At 47.3% G+C, this 21,386-nt stretch overlaps 1 protein-coding gene across 1 annotated transcript in view; it reads right to left on the bottom strand.

The window, feature by feature from the left end:
- shank3a (SH3 and multiple ankyrin repeat domains 3a) overlaps positions 1-21,386 on the bottom strand; it is a 1,085,379-nt gene that overhangs the window by 500,129 nt on the left and 563,864 nt on the right. The window contains exon 11 of the mRNA XM_038811689.1: positions 5,112-5,178. Within this exon, the coding sequence (XP_038667617.1) occupies positions 5,112-5,178 (67 nt within the window). The remainder of the gene's footprint in view (positions 1-5,111; positions 5,179-21,386) is intronic.

Genomic DNA, 21,386 nt, shown 5'->3' with positions numbered 1-21,386 from the left:
TTGTAATTATCGCAAAGCAATTCGCATAACTTGCATGGCTTTGAAGGTATAATGGAGCCACATCTCTATCAAAAGATTAAATCAATTAGAGGAACAAGTACATCAGCAGGAAATAATTTTCTGCCAGATCTTTCTCAAGCCTCAGTTTAGAACCTGTATCCAGCTTGGGCCTCCTGTCATGACTGGTGGCATTGAGGCTTTTAAATAGGTACAAACAAGGAACACGTGGTTAATTTTCAGTTTGAAGCATCAAACTAGGATCACGGCCGGGAATCTATATTTCGGAGAAGTATTGGTCTGATTTGGTTGAGGTTCATAAGATGTGGAAGGGAAGAGATTGCGTTCAAATCGACAGCCTGTTCTAATTAACATAGGGAAGGGAGCACCAACAATCACTGTTTTATATTATATGTGTCAGGTCAAATTTGGTTGAATGACAGAAAGTGGTTCTTTTCCCAGAGGCTAGTGAACATTTGGCACAGGCTGCCGGCTCAGGCATGGACATCCGGGCTTGATTTTCAACTCCCTGTATGAAGTGAAGCACTTTGTGAAAATAACTTTGTGCTGTTATTTTCAAACGGAGAGCAGAGGTGGGAGGGCCGGCAGCCCACTCACCTCCAATTAGCTGGCTGTAGAACTCCTTGAAGAACTTGTTAACAAGCTGCAGTGGACCTGAAGGTATTGCAGATTGGGAAAAGGGAACAGTCTGGTGCATGTTGGTGCACAGCTGTTGGGTGCAATGTAGGAAGGCTGCCAATGATGTTTCTGCGGAAGTAGAATTGTTGGGGAAACAAGGTTATTTACACAGAGTGGACCTAGTACCTTTTCTGTGACAATTTAGCCACTTGTCTGAGCTCCGAAGCTGCTGGCCCTCATACCCTGCCTACTTTATCCTGCCAGTAAACTTTAAGGCATGCCAAGTAATGATGCCATCTGGCTGAGCATTGCACTCAATTTCTGTCAGCACCTGGCAGCAATAATCTTCCCCAGTCAGGGGATCTGCATTTCTGCAGAAGTGGCACAGGTTTAGGACCCAAAAATGAGCCGGCCGTAGGGTTCCTGGCTCCAAATTAAAACAAAACCCCAACAGACTGAATTCCTTCTAGCACACGCTGACCCTTATATTGGGTGGAATGGAGTTGACTTGGTACAAAAGACAATTCGTGGAATATTTTCAATTATCTAAGGAGAGCTAATTATGGGCTGGAGAGCTAATTGGCCAACCGCTCTCCAAGGCAGGACTTCTTTATAAATGAGGATAGAACATAGAACATAGAACAGTACAGCACAGAACAGGCCCTTCGGCCCTCGATGTGTGCCGAGCAATGATCACCCTACTCAAATCCATGTATCCACCCTGTACCCGTAACCCAACAATCCCCTCCCTAACCTTACTTTTAGGACACTACGGGCAATTTAGCATGGCCAATCCACCTAACCCGCACATCTTTGGACTGTGGGAGGAAACCGGAGCACCCGGAGGAAACCCACGCACACACGGGGAGGACGTGCAGACTCCGCACAGACAGTGACCCAGCCGTGAATCGAACCTGGGACCCTGGAGCTGTGAAGCATTTATGCTAACCACCATGCTACCGTGCTGCCCCTATAGTACCAACTGCTCGCAATCAACACCCATTATTGAGTGAAATTGCAGCGGGTTTGATAGGGATGTGCTCCCCACCGAATCCACCCTCCTGAAAATTCAGGCCAGTATCGGAGGAATTGTGAATGGTACTCAGCGTTGTGCTATCATCAGCGAACATCCCCACTTCTAACCTTAAGATGAAGGGAAGGGCATTAATGAAGGAGCTGAAGATGGTTGGGCTCAGGACATTAGCCTGAGGAGCTACTACAATGATGTCCTGGGACTGTGACTATTGACATCTACCAACCAAAATCCTCTTCCGTTATGTTGCGTCTGACTTTAACTAATACCCAACAAATTCAGTTTTGTGAGGGCTCCTTGGTGCCATACTCAGTCAAAAGCTGCCTTGATATCAAAGGCCGTCAACTCCCACCTCACCTCACCTCAGGAATTCAGCTTGTTTGTCCATGTTTTGACCAAAGTTGTAATTAGTTTAGGAGCTGAGTGATCCTGGCAGAGTTCAAACTGAGCATCAGTGCACAGATAAATGCTGCTGGATAATACTTCGGCGAGAGTGTTACGCATGACGTAGATGCGCGGTGGACGGGATCCGAAGCGGCCACATTTCCCAGACCCGCGGGAGATCAATGTAATTTCACATTGGCTGGCCACGCAAATGGCGGCCAGTGTCAAATGTGCTTGGAGATGGTCACCAGGGCTGGCAGGCAGGAGCGTGGCAGGCGCCAAGTCTAATGAAGTTTCAAGGTGGGAGGCCGTTGAAGCTAATGGAGGAGGCAGAGGCAGGTCCACATCATGGCGGCAGCAACAGCCGGCAGACACTCCATGCGGGAGGGCACTTCAGGGAGGCAGAAAAATCCCAGATTTTCAAAGGAGTGTCTGCGCATCCTTGTGGAGGCGGTGACAGCTAGGAGGAACATTCTCTTGCCATGGGATGGCAGGACTGCAGAGCTCAGATCTGATCCATTGGTGATGGGATTGCTTAGCTCTTCTGTATCGCATCTGCTGTTTGGCACATATTTAGTCCTGTGTTGTAGCTTTACCAGGTTGACACCTCATTTTTTGATATCCCTGCTACTGCTCCTGACATGCCCTTCTGCATCATCACTGAACCAGGGTTATCCCCCGGCTTAGTGCTAATAGTAGAGTGGGGAATATGCCGGAGCAAGAGGTTACAGATTGAGGTTACGTACAATCTGCTGCTGATGGCCCACAGCGTCTCATGGATGCCCAGTCTTGGGTTGCTGGATCTGTTCGAAGTCTATCCCATTTAGAATGGTGATAATACCACACAACATGATGGAGGGTATCCTCAATGTGAATATGGGGCTTTGTCTCCACAAAGAGACTGTCAGGTGGTCACTCCTACCAATACCATCTTGGACAGATGCGTCTGCGACAGGTAGCTTGGGGAGGTTGAGGTCAAATAGGTATTGACATCTTCTTGGTTCCCTCAACGCTTGCCACATACCCAATCTTGCAGTTATGTCCTTCAGGACTAAGCCTACTTAGTCACCATTCTTGGTGACAGTCATTGAAATCCCCGGCGTACATTCCGTGCCCTTTAGCACAGGGTTAAATCGCAGACCAAGGCAGGCCAGCAGCACGGTTCAATTCCCGTACCAGCCCCCCCAAACAGGCGCCAGAATGTGGCGACTAGGGGCGTTTCACAGTAACTTCATTTGAAGCCTACTTGTGACAATAAGCGATTTTCATTTCATTTCATTGTCACCCTCAGTACCTCTTCAAATTGGTGTTAATTATGGAGAAGCACTGACCCATGAGCTGAGGGGGGAGGAGTTGTAATCAGCAGGAGGTTTCCTTGCTCATATCCAACCTGGTACCATGAGACTTCATGGGGTCTGACATCAATGTTGAGGACTTCCAGGGCAACTCTATCCCAATGTATACCATCATGACACCACCTCTGGTGGCCCTATCCTACTTATCAAATGAATTTGGCCTTTTACAGATATGCAGCCCACACTTCATAGTGGACAGAGTGGAATTTAGGGAACTTCACACTGCGTCTAAGTCATGCTGTACCTAAGTCATGCTGTGTCTGATGGAATAGTGCAGCTTTACTATGTATTTAACACATGTAATATCCTTTTGCTGCTGACTGGGTGAAATAATAGTGGAACCATTAATGAGGAAACTAATGAACTTTCTTCAGGGAAGTTATTTGAACTGCCAATATAAATCTCTCACTTTGAACACAGTTCTGACATATTTTAATAAGAGCCTGCCCTACCCCATTGTAATTAATAGTGAAGGGACCTGTCACTTTGTTGAACAGTAAAATACAGTTCATTCCATTAGGATGTCTGTGCCTTCAGGGACTCTAATTGAATCAGCTCAATCATTAATCCAATCTGTTGATATTATTAATCAAAGCAAGCATACAAAATGTTAAAAGCTTAACACCATGATGGCTCTATCTTTGAATGCACAGCTGGTGTGGCAATGAGATAAGCCCTCAGCGCTGACCCCAAGGTGCGGCCAAGGTGCGGCATGATTCACTGACTGACTGTCTGACCGCTTTGATAGTGCAACCCTGTCACTGTGTGAATAACTGACCCCTTTGATGATGCAGGCCGTTCACTGTTGTCATGCCCAGTGAAGCCTTGTCATATTCACAACTTTTAAGGTACAAAACTTTTTTCAACCGACTCTGAAACAAACTTTTAAAATGATCAATGTGCTGCTGCAAAGACGACCGGTGAAATCAGCTGGCTGGGCTTAGGTGCACAAGAACTAACTCCTGCCTCTGGAACATGACTATAACATTAAAAACCCGTTTAAAAAGGAATCCTGGATATGAAATCACTTGTTAATTCACAGCTCCTATTGTCTGGGAAAGTACAGAAGCTGAATTATAATGGTCCCTTCGCAAGAAGGCCACAAGAGTTAACAAAAGGAGGTGTGGAGAAACCAGTTTATCACAAGTTGATATGATGGCCACCATTCACCTCCACTGTATGAATGGCTTCTAATTTCGAATAATTTTTGTGGACAATAGGAGTATTGGTCATGTGGTCACATGATCGAAACTAACTTTAGATGAAACAGATTATTATTCCAAGGGCCAGAGAGGGTGATGCAGCCTGGAGACTGACAGGACAGAATAGGGATCATGCTCCAGCAAGAAGGATGGAATCCTGTCTAATAAAGGCTTCCCAAGCAATGAGAGGGGCTAATTCACTTGCAAATCTGATCTGAATGGAGCCTTGATTACAGCTTCATAGGTAAACCCTAAATTCTTTCCACCTCCATTTATCTTCAAAGAACCACGAGTGAGAACCCCTCAACCTGCAATGTTTGCATCTTAAAGGCCTAATTTAAGCACGTGATTTGATTCTTGTTGACCAGTTGATTCAGCCCTGTCACTAGGTGACTAACCCCTCAGTAGTTTAGCCTCATCGCTGTATGGCTGACTCATTGACTTAATGGATCACAAGGTGAGCACTCCTTCCCTTTACACAAAATTAAGATTCAAACTCACCAACATCGGCTTCCTTGTGATTCTTGATAATTTCGGCCAGTTCAAAGTTCCCAGCTATAATGGCAACCTGAAGCAAAGAAAGGACATAGCAACCGTTACTCAATGACCCCTTATCCAATCTGACAGGAACAAATCTTGTTTCTTGTTGGCTCAACGCCACTCGAGTTCTCCTGCTCACCATATCCATCAATTGTTTATTTGAACCATTGTGCAGGTTTCAATTTCAGAATGAGGGCAATTTACACAGGACATACAGCACAAAAACAGGCCATTCGGCCCAACCAGTCGATGCTGGCACTTACGCTCCACGAGCTTCCTCCCATCTTTACTCATTTAAATCTATCATGCCTTCTCCCTCATATGATTGTTTAGTTTCACTTCAATCGCTTCCTGTGGTAGTGAGTTTCGCATTCTCACTACTCTTTAGGCAAAGGCGTTTCTTCGGAATTCCCGATTGGATTTCTTGGTCACTACCTTATATTGATAACTTCTAGTTCTGCGCTTCAAGGATGATGGAGGTCTTGCTCGCCAGTCGGGGAACTGGCAGATAATCCCTGTCAATTCTGTGAGGAAGGCCTGACAACATTCAGTGTCCTTCAGGCAACAATTAAGGCCTCCGTCACCAAAGGGATGCTGACCAATCAGAGGCTAGGAGCTATTACTCGCTGGATAGGATAGTGAGAAACTGTTCCCACTCAAAAGAGCATCAAGAACTAGAGGGTACAGATTTAAAGTAATTGGCAAAAGGAGTAAAGGTGATGTGAGGATTTTTTTTTCACCCGAGAGCATTGTGGCACAATGGTTAGCATTGTTGCCTCACAGCGCTAGGGACCCTGCTTCAATTCTGGCATTGGGTGCCTGTCTGTGTGGAGTGTGCACCTTCTCCCAGTATCTGCGTGGGTTTCTTCCGGGTGCTCCAGTTTCCTTCCTCAGTCCAAAGATGTGCAGGTTAGGTGGATTGGCCATGATAAATTTCCCCTTAATATCCAAAGATATTTAGGTTACGTTACAGCGTACAGGGATAAGGTGGGGAAACGGTCCGAGGCAGGATGCTCTTTTGTTGGGTCGGTGCAGACTCTAGCTGCCAAATGGCCTCCTTATGCACTCTGGGTATTCTATGAGTGGATGAATTTCCTGAGAGGGTGGTGGAGGCAGGTTCGATCGAGGTATTCAAAAGGGAATTGGATTGCTATCTGAAAAGAGAGAATGTGCAAGGTTACCGGGGAAAAGGCAAGGGAGTGGGACGACACAGAATGCTGTTTCAGAGACCCGGTGCAGACTCGATGGGCCAAATGGCCTCCTTCTTCGCAGTAAAGATTCTGTGATTGTGTGTCAGCATCGGTGGTTGTGACGGCTGCTGGTAGAGCCCCAAGCCAAACGTGAGTGAGGGCAAGATTGGGATCAAGAGTGGGAGGGATGTGGGGGGTGGGGTGTTAAAGAGGGCAGGGAATTTAACTTTCAGTGGTCCATCACCTTCCTGGTGCTGGATTCCTGACCATTCAGAGAGTGCCTGATAACGTGGACCCCCCCCCCCCACCCCCCCCCCCCACCCCCCCCACCCACACCCCCCCCCCCCCCCCCCCCCACACCACCACCCCCCACCCCCCACCTCCCTCCCACCACCGGGTGACTGGTGGCAAATCCGACCATGTTTGATGGGCAGCGTTCTGGGGGTTCGACCTGCAGCTCCTGTTAAATCCCTGCAGCACCACTAAATTGCAGTGGCATTCGAGATAATGGGTGCCAATTGGTTCCTTACTGAGCTTAATTGAAATCCCACTGCGAATCCTGCAGCTGCCCCTTCTGTTAATCAGGGAGGTTCTCCAGCTGCAGAGAGACTGACCCCGGAAATCTCCTGCCATTTAGTGGGCCCGTTTGCCATGGTTCCTGCTAGGACAGCAGATTTAAATCCAGCCCACTCTCTTGCCATCCAGTCTATCAAAACTTTTCATAATTTTAAAGGCGTAGACAACAAACATACATTTTTATGACAAATATACATTCCTCTGAAGCAGAAAATCCAACAGGAAAAGTGAATCAACTGTGGCTAACAAAATAAGTGAAAGATTGTGGGCGCGATTCTCCGTTGCCCACGACGGGTCGGAGAATAGCGGGAGGGCGTCCCCGACATTTTTCACGCCCTCCCGCTATTCTCCCCCCCCCACGGCCGCCACACGACACAAATCGCTGCTCGCCGGTTTTTACGGCGAACAGCGATTCTCCCCAGGCTGATGGGCCGAGTTCCCAGGCCTTTACTGCCGTTTTTACGGCAGCAAACACACCTGCTTGCTGCCGTCGTAAAAACGGCCGCAACATGCCCGTTCTGGGCATCCAAGGCCCCGATTGGCATGGCAGTACCACGGCAGCGCCAAGGGGGGCATGGGCCTGCGATCGGTGCCCACCGATCGCGGGCAGTGCGTCCGTAACAGACGCACTCTTTCTCCCTCTGCCGCCCCGCAGGATCAGTCCGCGGGGCGGCCGAGGGAGATGACGCCCCCGCGCATGCACGGGTTGGAGCCGTCTAATCCGCGCATGCGCGGCTGACGTCAGCCGGCACGACGCTTGGGGCGCGGACTTAGCGACGGTCGCTAAGGCCCCGCTGCTAGCCCCGCCGGGGGGGGGGGTGGAGAATCGGGTCCCGGGAGGGGGCGCGGAGGCTGCCGTGAAACACGGCCAGTTTCACGGCAGCCTTTACGACTCGCCGCATTTGCGGAGAATCGCGCCCTGTATTCGGTCAAAGGAAGTAGTTTATGAAGTTTCAAAAAATCGGAATTTAGCGAAGGAATTCCATGAAACTGATAAAGAAAGGGAGAAGCATAAAAGCAGACAGTAAAAGATTCCATAGGTATGTAAAATATTTTTAAAACTTTCGCAAAGACAAAAGAGGGTCCATTATAGGCAGAGACAGGAGAATTTATGATGGAGAATAGGGAAATGGAGGAGAAGCTAAATAATTGCTTTGTGCCTGTCTCCACAGAGGAAGAGACAAGAAATTTTGCAGAAATGATACCAAACCAAAAGACGAGAGAGAATAAGGAAATTGGTATTATCAAAAAGGTGGCATTGGAGAAATTAATGGGGAAGTTGATAAATCCCTGTGACGTGATGATTACATCCCAGAGTGTTGAAAGAGGTGGTTATAGAGATAGTGAATACATTGGTGATCATCTTTCAATATTTTACAGATCCTGGAATAGTGCCTGCAGATTGGAAGGGAGCAAGTGTAATTCCATTGTTTAAGAAAGGAGGGAAAGAGAAAACAGGGAATTGCAGACAGTTAGCCTAACATCTGTAGGAGAGAAAATACAAGAATCTATTCTAAATTATGTGACAACTTAGAAACTGATCACATAAGTAGGTGGAGTCAAGATGGATTAATGAAAGGGAAATGATGTTTGATAAACTTGCTGCGGCTTTTTTGAGCATGTAATTAGCAGAATAGATACGGGGGAACCAGTGGATATGATGTACTTGGATTTTCACAATTCTTACAGGGCACGACAGGGTGGATGCAGGTTCTATAATCAGGGGACAGAGCCTCAAAATAATGGGCAGTCCATTTACAACTGAGATGAGGAGGAATTCCTTCACTCAGAGGTTAGTGAACCTTTGGAATTCTCTATCCCAGAGGGCTGAGGGAGCTTTGTCATTGAGTATGTTTTTGTGATACAAATGAAATCAAGAGATACAGGAATATTGTGGGGAAATGGTATCGAGATGGAAGATCATCCATGATCTAGTTGAATGGCAGAGCACCTTCGAGGGGTTGGATGGCCTGATCCTGCTCCTATACTCCCAGGCTCCTCGATCAGGTCAACCCCAGCCTTCTTGTTTTCAAGCAAAAAGAGAGTCCGTCAGTCATTGACTGTCATGTAGGCTCATGGTTTTTGGTATTATCCTTGCAAATCTTCTCTGCACCCTTTCCATTGTTTCTATTTCCTTCTTATAATGTGGCAAACAGAACTTTGCACATGACTCAAAGTGTGGTGCAACCAAAGTTCAAACAACATCCCCTTCCCCATGGAATCTTCTCAGGCAATTGCAGGAGGTGTGACACTTGCCCTTTTACCTCCTCTCTGCTCACTGTCCAAGGCCCCAAACAGTCCTTCTCGGTGAAGAAGCAATTTATTTGTACTCCTTTCTGTACCATCCTATATTCACTGCTGTCAATGGGTTTGTCTCCACATTGGGAAGACCAAATGCAGACTGGGTGACTGCTTTGCAGAACACCTTTGCTCAGTCCGCAAGCATATTAATAATCTTTATTATTGGCACAAGTAGGCTTACATTAACACTGCAATGAAGTTACTGTGAAAATCCCCTAGTCGTCACACTCCGGCGCCTGTTCGGCTACGCAAAGGGAGAATTCAGAATGTCCAAACAAGCAAGTCTTTCAAGACTTGTGGGAGGAAACCGGAGCATGCGGAGGAAACCCACGCAGACATGGGGAGAACGTGTTGATTCCGCACAGACAGTGACCCAAGTGGGAATCAAACCTGGGACCCTGGAGCTGTGAAGCAACTGTGCTAATCACTGTGCTACTATGCATGACCCCGAGCTTCCAGTTGCTCGTCATTTTAGTTCATACATTGCTCTCACTCTCACATTTCTGTCCTCAGCCTGCTGCTATGTTCCAGTGAAGCTCAACACAAGCTTGAGGAACAGCACCTCATCTCCCGATTAGGCATTTAGCAGCCCCCTGGACTCATCATTGACTTCAACAACTTCAGACCATGAACTCTGTCCTCCATTTTGATTTTTCTTTGGTCAAGTGCCAGTCTGTATCTTGCTTTCAATTTTCTCCTTTCAGTAGGAGCTGTTCATTATTCTGCCCTTAACACTCACTCTGGCACGGTGGCCTAGTGGTTAACACAACCGCCTCACGCCGCTGAGGTCCCAGGTTCGATCCCGGCTCTGGGTCACTGTCCGTGTGGAGTTTGCACATTCTCCCCGTGTCTGCGTGGGTTTCGCCCCCACAACCCAAAAATGTGCAGAGTAGGTGGATTGGCCACGCTAAATTGCCCCTTAATAGAAAAAATAATTGGGTAATCTAAATTTAAAAAAAATAAATTAAAAAAAACACTCACTCTGGATCAATACTTTGTTTCTTTACTCCAATCATGACCATGCCCTTTGCTTTTTGTTCCATTACATCTTTGTTATTAAATCTCTCCCACCCTCTGTCCTCCCCGGGACCTTCACTTTTGATCTTCTTCCTCCTCCCCTACTTTCAACAGCATAAAACCCATCATATTTCTACTTCCCTTTGGTTCTGAAGGAGTTATATTCGGCTCAAACCTTTAACTCGGTTTCTCTTTCCACAGATGCCACCAGATCTGCTGAATATTTCATGCACATTCTGTTTAAGATTTCATACGGTAGTTGTGGGCCATATGTTTCCCGGGGACTGTGCCCCAGACATCAAGAGTCCATATTCAAGTCGCTACAGAACAATAAGAAGTACAATGACACCACAAGGACAAACCCGTGCTCCCAACAGAGGGCTGCACTTCTAGTCAGAGTCATGGCAACAATACTGTACACAACCCTCAATCCAAATAAAATTCAACAGTTACATAGTGAATGACCCTTACCAAGCTGATTGGAGAGTTATTCTGCAAAGTTAGTGATTAATCTTTATCTTGAAAGAGTGGCGTAACAGTGGGCGAGGTTATTAAAAAGGTGACTGGTGTAACACTCGCCTGGAAGCACCACGTGTCCATTCCTGGAAAGAGAAAAGCTGTGACCTGTGTTTAATCCCCTCAGATCTGCAAGTGTATTCCAATCACGTCCTTTCACGCTTGAATGATTTTGACGCGCTGAGCTGGAAATTAACAGCACTTAACTCTCTTTTATGTGGTTGATGTTTGTGAACATGGTGGTCACACAGCACATAGTCCCAGTCCAACGCCGGCATCTCCACATCACACAGCACTTAGAGTGAAGAAGATGAATGAAGCAAGTCGAATAGCTGATTTCTGGAAGCTGTCAATCACAGACACTACAGGGAATGAATGAATACACTTGCAGCTACGCGATCTGAGGGGTATAAACACAGGTCGCAGCATTACTCTTTCCAGGAATGGACACTTGGTGCTTCGAGGTGAGTGTTACAATTGTAATTTTTTCCACTGCCCTTCAATGGACTGCTCTCTAGATTCCAGACAGGGGTCTCTATCCGAGGAGGGTCTGTCGGGGGATGGGGGTTGGTTCCTTTAGTTAGGGGGGTCTCTGGGTGGGGTCCCTTTAGTTCGGGGGTCCCTGTGGGGGGGGGGGTCTCCCTATTTAGGGGGTCTGTGTGGCGGGGTCCCGCTGGTGCATGGGCGTGAACCCCGATCCCGCCGCCAGCGGGGGGGGGGGGGGGGGACTGTGCATCGTGGTTGGTTTGCAACCCAGCACGAACCTCGACTTGGGCCGGGCGCCCGATCGCGATTTGAGCTGCTGGTGTCGCGGGCGGCGAATCCAGGCCAGTGTCTCCGTACAGTTGCACAGCGAGTAATCCTTACCCTACTGATTAAACAGAGGCTGTAAACTCACAGTGAACAACCCCTAACCTGTTGAACGAACAGTACACAGGAAGTAACTTTTATCGTGCTGAATAAAGAGCAACACTACAGCTACACAGTGAATAACCCTGACCCTGCTGAATAAAGAGTGATGCTGTACTCGGAACGAACAGTAACTCAGTACAATTGTGGCTTTTTAAAAGATTTTGAGTCAGCTAGCACCTGTTGTCACAATATGCAACAGTATTTAGTTGTGTGTCAGTGCCTTATGGATCAGGTTAAATCCCATGCAAGATTCCTGGCCTTTTCCACGCTGAGGCAGCCATGGAGCCATAATTGTCCTTTTTCATAGAATCCCTGTAGTGCAGAAGGAGGCCATTTGGCCCATCGAGTCTGCACTGATCCTTTGAAAGGCCACCCCACCTTGGCCCAATCTGCCACCCTATTCCTGTAACCCCACCCTAAGGGGGAGTTTATCATGACCAATCCAGTTAACCTGTACAACTTTGGACTGTGGGAGGAAACCCGAGCACCCGGAGGAAACCCACGTAGACACGGGGAGAACGTGCAGACTCCGCACGGACAGTGACCCAAGGTCAGAATTGACCCCGGGTCCCTGGCGCTGTGAGGCAGCAATGCTAACCACTGTGCCACCGTGCTGCCCCAATGCCTGAGCGACTCTGACTCAGCTCGCTTGGGGAGAGATCACAGACCCAGGTCAGAAGCTGTAAAAACAAGCGGAAACAAAGAAAAATAGAAAAACAGAGAATTTTCCAGCTTCTCCGACTTGTGGGGTGTTCCAGTCCCGCCACAGTCGATGGATGTTTGAATGGTTTGCCACATCCAGCACGGGGGCGGTCTACAGTGGGAGAGGGGTGGGCGTCGCAGTGGGGGGAGGGGATGGAATTTCCAGCCACAGAATCTGAGTTACAAGAGAGGAGGAAATCAGAGAGAAGGAAGTCAAATGGAGGAGTTGGAAGTTTACGGTGATCTGCACTCAACCTGAACCCTTGAGGGTTTAAAATGGTCCAAATGAGCTACAGACAAATGCAATTTGCTCAGCCCATTGAACAGCAACTCTGTGCTGAAATTAAATTGCTGCCCCATCTGTTTGAGTGTTGGAATAATCTCCTCACTGAGGTTACACCCAATCATTTAGAGTCAAGATTAAACCCGGTTTCCACGAGATTTGACCGTTCTTTGAATGTCAAGTCAAAAAATACAAGAGATTGAACTGTGCCAGATGAACTGGCGAAAGCTTGCTGACCCCATCCTGCCCGTTAGCTGATGGATCAGCACAGACGTACGCCAAATTGTGATATTAAATCCTGTCATTAGAAAGGATTTAAAACTGTACCATGTATTTTGTGAACTTTTTAGTTGTCTTGAGGGAGAGTTTATTGAGCGCAGGGTGCAGAACTTCAGACTCACAGGGCTAGAGTCAGGACAACTCCAAAGCCATTTAAAATTGGCGGGTGGGATCCGATTCCTGGATTCCCCGTCCAATTCCCGGCAGCAGGATGAGGGCATGGGTAGCAAGCCCGCATTCTGCACTCCAGATCTAGCAAGCTCCATTGTGGGCATAGGCGCCTCCTAGATCCCACACACAGTGCACACTGGGTTAATGTAGGACTCACACAGTTGATAGACGGAGAGGATTTTGTAAAATGAGCGAGTCAGTGTGCATCTTCCACTCAAAGAGCAGGGTTGAGCATGAAATGAATCAGACAGTCTTTGTGTTTCCCAATTGGTCACCCAGTCGTGCACTGAAAATATTGGGCAATGACCAACCACAATAATCTTTCCCTCTGTGACTAGACAGTATAGTCCAATGCTCCCTGACAATGAACCACTGGGTAGTCACTTAGCGCTCATTGTACATCAGTTGTGTTTAATTATATGGGCAGCACGGTAGCATGGTGGTTTGCATCAATGCTTCACAGCTCCAGGGTCCCAGGTTCGATTCCCGGCTGGGTCACTGTCTGTGTGGAGTCTGCACGTCCTCCCCGTGTGTGCGTGGGTTTCCTCCGGGTGCTCCGGTTTCCTCCCACAGTCCAAAGATGTGCGGGTTAGGTGGATTGGCCAGGCTAAATTGCCCTTCGTGTCCTAAATAATATAAGGTTAATGGGGGTTGTTGGGTTACTGGTATAGGGTGGATACGTGGGCTTGTGTAGGGTGATCATTGCTCGGCACAACATCGAGGGCCGAAGGGCCTGTTCTGTGCTGTACTGTTCTAATTCTAATTCTAATATGCAGGTGGGGAGCATAAATTGAGGTTGCAGTCTTGGCCGGAAAAGTAGTAGCCTTTAAACAAAAGAGATAGCTCCCCTTTAAAGTGTAGTTCATCCATTAATTTGTTTATTTTATTCATTTGGTATACTCAGAAGAGTATGAAGAGACCCACAATACCCCTTTAAGGAGCTGCTCCTTTAATTCGTTGATGAATTTGGTGAAAATCTGGGTTGGTTGTGTTAGGAGATATGTGCTTGTTTTGTTTCACTCTGCAAATAAATGAGTAAAGGTTGGCTCCACTACTCATCTTCTCTGACGGAAGAGGGTGCCAAAGGCACAATGCTCTTTTTTGTGGGGGTGTCACTGGCAGGAAGTCTCCTATCTTCTTTCGTTCTGATTTGGTTCTAATTGACATCAAACTGCCAATCCCACTCAGAGTGCACATTAAAAAGCTGTTTTAGAAAATATAGATTCCAGTGACACAGTCACCAGATATGTGTGGAAAATGTTATAGGTATGACCCATATAGGATTGGATTAGATTGGATTGGTTTATTGTCACATGTACCGAGGTACAGTGAAAAGTATTGTTCTGCTCAAACAGATCATTCCGAACATGAGAAGAAAATACATATAGGGCAAACATAAACTACACACTGTAAATGCATAGACACAGGCATCTGGTGAAGCATACAGGAGTGCAGTACTACTCAGTAGAGAAGATGTGAGAAGAATCTGGTTTGCAAGCATTTGATGGGACGACGTTGGGGGCATATTATTTCGTATCTAACCCATGCTGAACCTGACTTGGGAGTGTTGGATGGAACACTGCAGAGGGAGTTTAGAAATTAGCTGGAAGTGCTCTAAGGAAAGGATTAGAGTTAAACGTCCCCTCCTGCAATCGCAGATTAAGCTGCTGATTTACAAGACACAAGTGTGTGCGAAATGATTAGCAAACAGAAAACCTGGTGTTAGAGCCAATTTTCGGAACTTATGCCAGCCAGAAATACGCATTTTACAGTTTTCCCTACGTGTCAGGGTGTGTAGAAATAAATAGAAATATAACCGTACAAAATTGAAAGACCTTTCAAGCATCTAATTTTGTTGTGTGAAAGAGTCAACGATGGATTCTGTTTTGAGTGGGAAATGGCCATGAAGAGAAATAGATGAAAACACAGATGGAGAGAAAGGAATAGAAATATAGGTAGAAATACGAGGTAGATATATATAAATTGATAGAGGCAGAGAGAGACAGAAAAATATATACAGATAGTGTTACGGCCAGTCCCAGGTGAGCTTCCCCAAAGGTTGTTAATCCGGGCAAGGTCCCTTGAATTGTTACCGTCCAGCTGGGACCCCCAAATCATGATAAATCCGAGAGAGGAGGGTAACTGGTTCTGTGTCTTTATTCAAACCACCCACTGCGGGAAGCAACAAGTTTCCCTTTTCCTGGTACACCTTTTCCAGACCCAATAGCTATGTTCAGAATGCAGCTAAATTTCTGCCCATTCACTTAACCTATCTAAATCCCTTTGCAGACTCTTTCTCCTGACAACTTACTTTCCTATATTTGTGCAGTTCGCAGGTTTAGCTGCAATACAATTGCTCCCTTCATCTAGGTCATTGACGTAGATTGGAAATAGCTGAGGTTCCAGCACTGATCCCTGTGCTACTCCGCTAGTTACAACTTGGCAACCTGAAAATGACTCATTTATCCCTCCTCTCTGTTTTCTGTCAGCTAACCAAACCTCTATCCATGCTAAATGTTGGCCCCTACATCATGAGCTCACATTTTGGATAACTTTTGAGATGTGGGGTGGGATTCTCCAACCCTCCACGCCAAAATCGTGCCCAGCGCAGGAGCAGAGAATTATCGAAAATAGGCTCACACGCCGGCACGCGATTCTTCGGCGACCGGAGAATCGCTGGCAGTCGTGCACGCGTGATCGACGCGGCGCCGGTCGGGGGCCGTTGAAAGCGGGCCCCGTGGTGATTCTTCACGTTGGACGGGCCGAGTGCCCGATGAGTTCCGCCGGCGTGGTTCATATGTGGTCCCACCCGGCGGGACCTCGGCATTCTGGCTGCGGGGGGGCTGTCCTGGTGGGGAGGGCGGGGGGATCCGACTCCGGGGGGGGGGGGGGGGGGGCGCCTCCATGGTGGCCAGGCCCACAGTCGGTGGCTACCAAATCGGTGGGCGCGCTCATTCCGGGGGGAGGGGCCTATGTTCCTCTGCACCAGCCCCCTGTAAGGTACTGCCATGTTGCGCGGGGGCCGGCGCGTAGACAGCCGCTACGCATGCGCAGACCCGCGCCTGGCTGCCATGCGCATGCGCGGCCGGGCGGGCGTAACTGCAGGGCCCCGCCGGCAGCCGGAGCTGCGGGACGCATGCCGGGGCCTTGCTGGCCCCCTTGAGGATGGAGAATCACCCCGGACTTTCTAGGAAAAAGTCTGGAGTTATTCCCGCCCGTTTTCCGGAGGGCGTGGGGACTAAGTCCCCAGAAGGGAGGATCCCGCCTGTGGCACCTCAGTAAATCCAAGTACACCACAGTTACTGGTTTTGCTTTGTCCACACTGCTTGTTACTTCCTCAAATTACTCCAATAAATTAATCAAACACGATTTCCCTTTCTCAAAATTAGATTGGCTCTGTTTGATTGTATTAAGATTAGGATTTCTAAATGCCCTGCTATTAACTTCTGAACAATGGATTCTCGCATGACAGATGTTAGACTAATGAGCCTCTGGTTTCCTGCTTTCTGTCTCTCTCCTTTCTTGAACATTTGTGATTTTCCACTCTGCTGGGACTTTTCTGGAGTCTGGGGAATTTTGGAAGATCATAACACTGTATCTACTACCACTGCAGCCACTTTTCTTAAGACTTTAAGCTGCAAGGGATTTGGTAGCCTACAGTTTTAATAATTTTCCCAGAACCACAGTAGCATTGAAATGTTATGAAGCAGAAAGAGACCATTCATGTCAGGGATGGCCAAAAGATAGATGAAAGAAATTAACCACTTATTTTAATCCCTGTGCAGATCCAGGTACCTTTTCAATGAGTTGAGTATTTCAACCTCAACCATTTTAGGCAGTGAATTCCAGATGTCCACAACCGTCCGGTGAAAAGGCTTTTCCTCATCTCCCTTCTGATCCTTCTACCAATTATCTTAAATCTATGCCCTCTGGTAATTGATTGTTCAGTTCGGAAACAAGTCTTTCCAGAGTCCCTTATATATTTTTCAGCTCAATTAGGTCACCCCTTAGCCTCCTCAGTTCCAGGGAAACAACCTTGGCCTATCCATCTCTCCTCATAGCTGCAATTTTCAAGCCCTGGCAGCATTCTTGTCAATCTCCTCTGTACCCTCTCCAGAGTGATTCTGCCTTTCCTGTAATGTGGTGATCAGACTATAGACACAATTCCAGCTGTGACCAAACCAGTGTTTTGTACAGTGCCAGCATTACATGCCTGCTTTTGTATTCAATACCTCACACAATAAAAGAAAGCTTTCCATATGCTTTCTTCACCAACTTGTCCACCTGTCCTGCATGCAACCTTCAAGGATTGGTGGACATGAATGCCAAGGACCCTCACTTCCTCAACTCCTCTCAATGGGCGCGATTCTCTGCTCCCCACGGCGGGTGGGAGAATCGCGGGAGGGCCAGGCGACACACGACACGCCGCCTTGACACCCCCCGCGATTCTCCCACCCCCCGCTCGGACGAATCGCCGCTCACCGTTTTTCTCCGGCCCGAATGGGCCGAGCGGACTAACGGTCCCGACCGGTTCACGACGGTGGGAACCACACCTGGTCCCTGCCGTTGTGAACATGGCGCCAAAGTTCTGTTTGAAGCTTGTGGGGGGGCGGAGAGGGGAGTGAGTACCACGGCCGTGCTCGGGAGTGGACTGGGCGTGCGCGGGTTGGAGCCGTCAGCCGTCGTGACGTCAGCCGCGCATGCGTGGGTTGGAGCCGGCCAACCTGCGCATGCGTTGCTGACGTCACTTAGGCGCCGCCGTCGCGTCAAGGCCCGGCGGCCGAGATTTACGGAGCGCCGCTCCTAGCCCCCTGGGGTGGGGTGAATAAGGTGCGAGGAGCGGCCTCCGAGGCCGTCGTGAAACTCGGCCGAGTTCACAAAGGCCTTCCCGATGCTGCGTGAGAGCGGAGAATTCCGCCCAATATCTTTCAGTTTATTGCGTATTCCCTTGCTTTGTTTGCGCTCCCCAAATGTACTACCTCACAATTTTCTGAATTCCGTTTGCCACTTCTCTGCCCACGCTACCAAACCATTGGTATCATTCTGGAGTCGACAGCCATTCTCTTCCAGTTATTGTGTCATCTGCAAATTTCCCAATCATGTTCCCCACATTTAAGTCTAAATCATTAATATAGACAACAGACATCAAGGGTCTGAACACTGAGCCTGAAAACATCCAAAATCCTCCATTGACCTTTACCCTTTGTCTCCTGTCACTGAGCCAATTTTGGATCCAACGTACCACCTTTCGATGTATCCCATGAGACCTTACTTTTCTGACCAGTTTACCATGTGGGACCTTGTCAATTGCCTTCCTGAAGCCCATGTAGACAAAAGGCATTGCACTATCCACATCAATGCTTCTTCTTATTTCCTCAAAATTTCTACTAAGTTAATAGGACACGATCTTCCCCTATTGAAAGAAGTGGCCAATGAGATAGTTGATTAATTGGCTTTAATGTGCCAAAATTTCTCAGATTTGGGGAAGGCTCCATTAGATTGGACGATAGCAAATGTAATTCTTTCATTCAAAACGGGAGGGAGACAGAAAGCAGGAATCTATAAGCCAGTTGGCCTAACATCTGTCATAGGGAAAATGTTAGAAGCCATTTTAAAGAAGGTATACCAGGGCACTTGGAAAAATTCACTGCAATCAGGCAGAGTCAACATGGTTTTGTGAAAGGGAAATCAGGTTTAACTAATTTATTTGAGTACTTTGAGGAAGTAACATGTGCTGTGGAGGAAGGGGTACCAGTGGATGCAGTGGACTTAGGTTTCCAGAAGGCATGTGATAACGTGCCATAGCAAAGATTATTGGCGAAAATAAAAGCTCATGGTGCAGGGGGTAACATATTGGCATGCATTAAAGATTGGCTAGAGGTGGCATGAATTCGTATTTTTCTGCTTGGCAGGATGTGACAAGTGGTGCCTTGTCCTCTTCCAAAATAGCTCCGTAAACCGCTGACACCACCCCCTTCTCCAGTCTCCCTGTCGTCAGCACCTCCTCCAGCAATGTGCAGGCCGGCTCCACCGGGAAGCTCTGTATCTCCTTTCTGACAAAATCTTGAACCTGCATATATCTAAACATTTCCCCCTGCTCCAGCCCAAACTTCGCTTCCAGCTCCTTCAGACCTGCAAACCGAACCCTAAGAAACAAATCTTTTTGTGTCTTAATCCCCTTCTCCTCCCAGGGATCTGTGCTGGGGCCTCAACGTTTTACAAATTATATAAATGACGGATGAAGTGACTGAAGGTCTGATCGCTAAATTTGCCAATGGTACAAAGACAGGTAGGAAAGTAGATTGTGAAGAGGACTTATGGAGGCTACAAAGGAATATAGATAGGTTAAGTGAGTGGGCAGAAATCTGATAAATTAATGTGGGCAAATGTGAAATTTTGGCAGGAGAGCTAAAAAAATAAGCTTATTATCTAAATGGTGAGATTGCAGAGTTCTGCAGTGCAGAGGGATCTGGGTGTCCTCGTGCATGAAACACAAAAGGCGAGTATGCAGGTACAACAAGTAACGAGGAAAAATGTTAGAATGTTACCTTTTATTGTGAGGGGGAATTGATTACAAACGTTATCAAGTCATACTTCAGTTGTACAGGGCTTGGTGAGACCATGTCTGAAGTACTGTGTACAGTATTGGTCTCCTTATTGAAGGAAAGATGTTTACCAGAAGGTTTATTAGACTAATACCAGGAATGGGCAGGTCATCTTATGAAAAAGAAATGAAAGAGGGAGAGGTTAGGTTTGTTCCCCACTAAAGTTTGGAAGAGTAAGAGGAGAGTTGATCAAAACCTTTAGGGTATTGACAGAATGAATGTGGAGAAGATATTTCCCCTTATAGAGAATCTAGAACTAGGGGTCACTGTGTAAAAATAAGAGGTTGCTCATTTAAGACTAGGATGAGGAGAATTTCTTTCTCTCAGAGGTATGAGTCTCTCAGTGGAAGCAGAACCATTGAATATTTTAAAGGCAGAGCTGTAATTACGAGGGCATGAGAGAGGAACTGGTGAAAATCGACTGGAAGCAGACCCTAGTGGGGAAGACAGTAGAGCAAAAATGGCAGGAGTTTGTATGCATAATTGAGGACACTGTACAGAGGTTCATCCCCAAGAAAAGAAAGATTATCCGGGGAGGGATTAGACAGCCTTGGCTGACAAAGGAGGTCAGGAAATGTATCAAAGAAAAAGAGAGATCCTATAAATAGGCCAAAAGCACTGGGAAATCAGAAGATTGGGAAGGCTACAAAAACAAACAGAGGTTAACAAAGAGACAAATAAGGAAGGAGAGGATCAAATATGAAGGCAGGCTAGCCAGTAATATAAGAAATGATAGTAAAAGTTTCTTTCAATACATAAGAAACAAACGACAGGCCAAAGTAGACATTGGGCCAATTCAAACTGATTCTGGAAGGCTAGTGATGGGAGACGAGGAAATGGCTGGAGAACTTAATAAGTACTTTGCGTCTGTCTTCACAGTGGAAGACATGAGTAATATCCCAAAAATTATAAAGGGTCAGGGGGATGAGTTGAGTATGGTTGCCATTACAAAAGAGATGGTGCTAAAAAAGCTAAAAGGTCTTAAAATTGACAAATCTCCTGGCCCCGATGGGCTACATCCTAGAGTTCTGAGGGAAGTGGCTGAAGAAATAGCGGAAGCGTTGGTTGAGATCTTTCAAAAATCACTGGAGTCAGGGAAAGTCCCGGACGATTGGAAGATCGCTGTTGTAACCTCCTTGTTCAAGAAAGGATCAAGACAAAAGATGGAAAATTATAGGCCAATTAGCCTAACATCGGTTGTTGGTAAAATTCTAGAATCGATCGTTAAGGATAAGATTTCAAAATTCTTGGAAGAGCAGGGTCGGATTAGAACAAGTCAACATGGATTTAGTAAGGGGAGGTCGTGCCTGACGAACCTGTTAGAATTCTTTGAGGAGGTGACAAGTAGGTTAGACCAGGGAAACCCAGTGGATGTGGTCTATCTGGATTTCCAAAAGGCCTTTGATAAGGTGCCACACAGGAGGCTGCTGAGTAAGGTGAGGGCCCATGGTGTTCGAGGTGAGCTACTGGCATGGGTTGAGGATTGGCTGTCTGACAGAAGGCAGAGAGTTGGGATAAAAGGTTCTTTTTCGGAATGGCAGCCGGTGACCAGCGGTGTCCCACAGGGTTCAGTGTTGGGGCCGCAGCTGTTCACCATATATATTAATGATCTGGATGAAGGGACTGGGGGCATTCTAGCGAAGTTTGCCGATGATACGAAGTTAGGTGGTCAGGCAGGTAGTGC

Source organism: Scyliorhinus canicula, chromosome 11, assembly GCF_902713615.1.
Source record: "Scyliorhinus canicula chromosome 11, sScyCan1.1, whole genome shotgun sequence".
Lineage (NCBI taxonomy): Eukaryota > Metazoa > Chordata > Chondrichthyes > Carcharhiniformes > Scyliorhinidae > Scyliorhinus > Scyliorhinus canicula.
The sequence above is the reverse complement of the archived record's forward strand: the minus strand, read 5'-3'. Positions and strand labels throughout refer to the sequence as shown.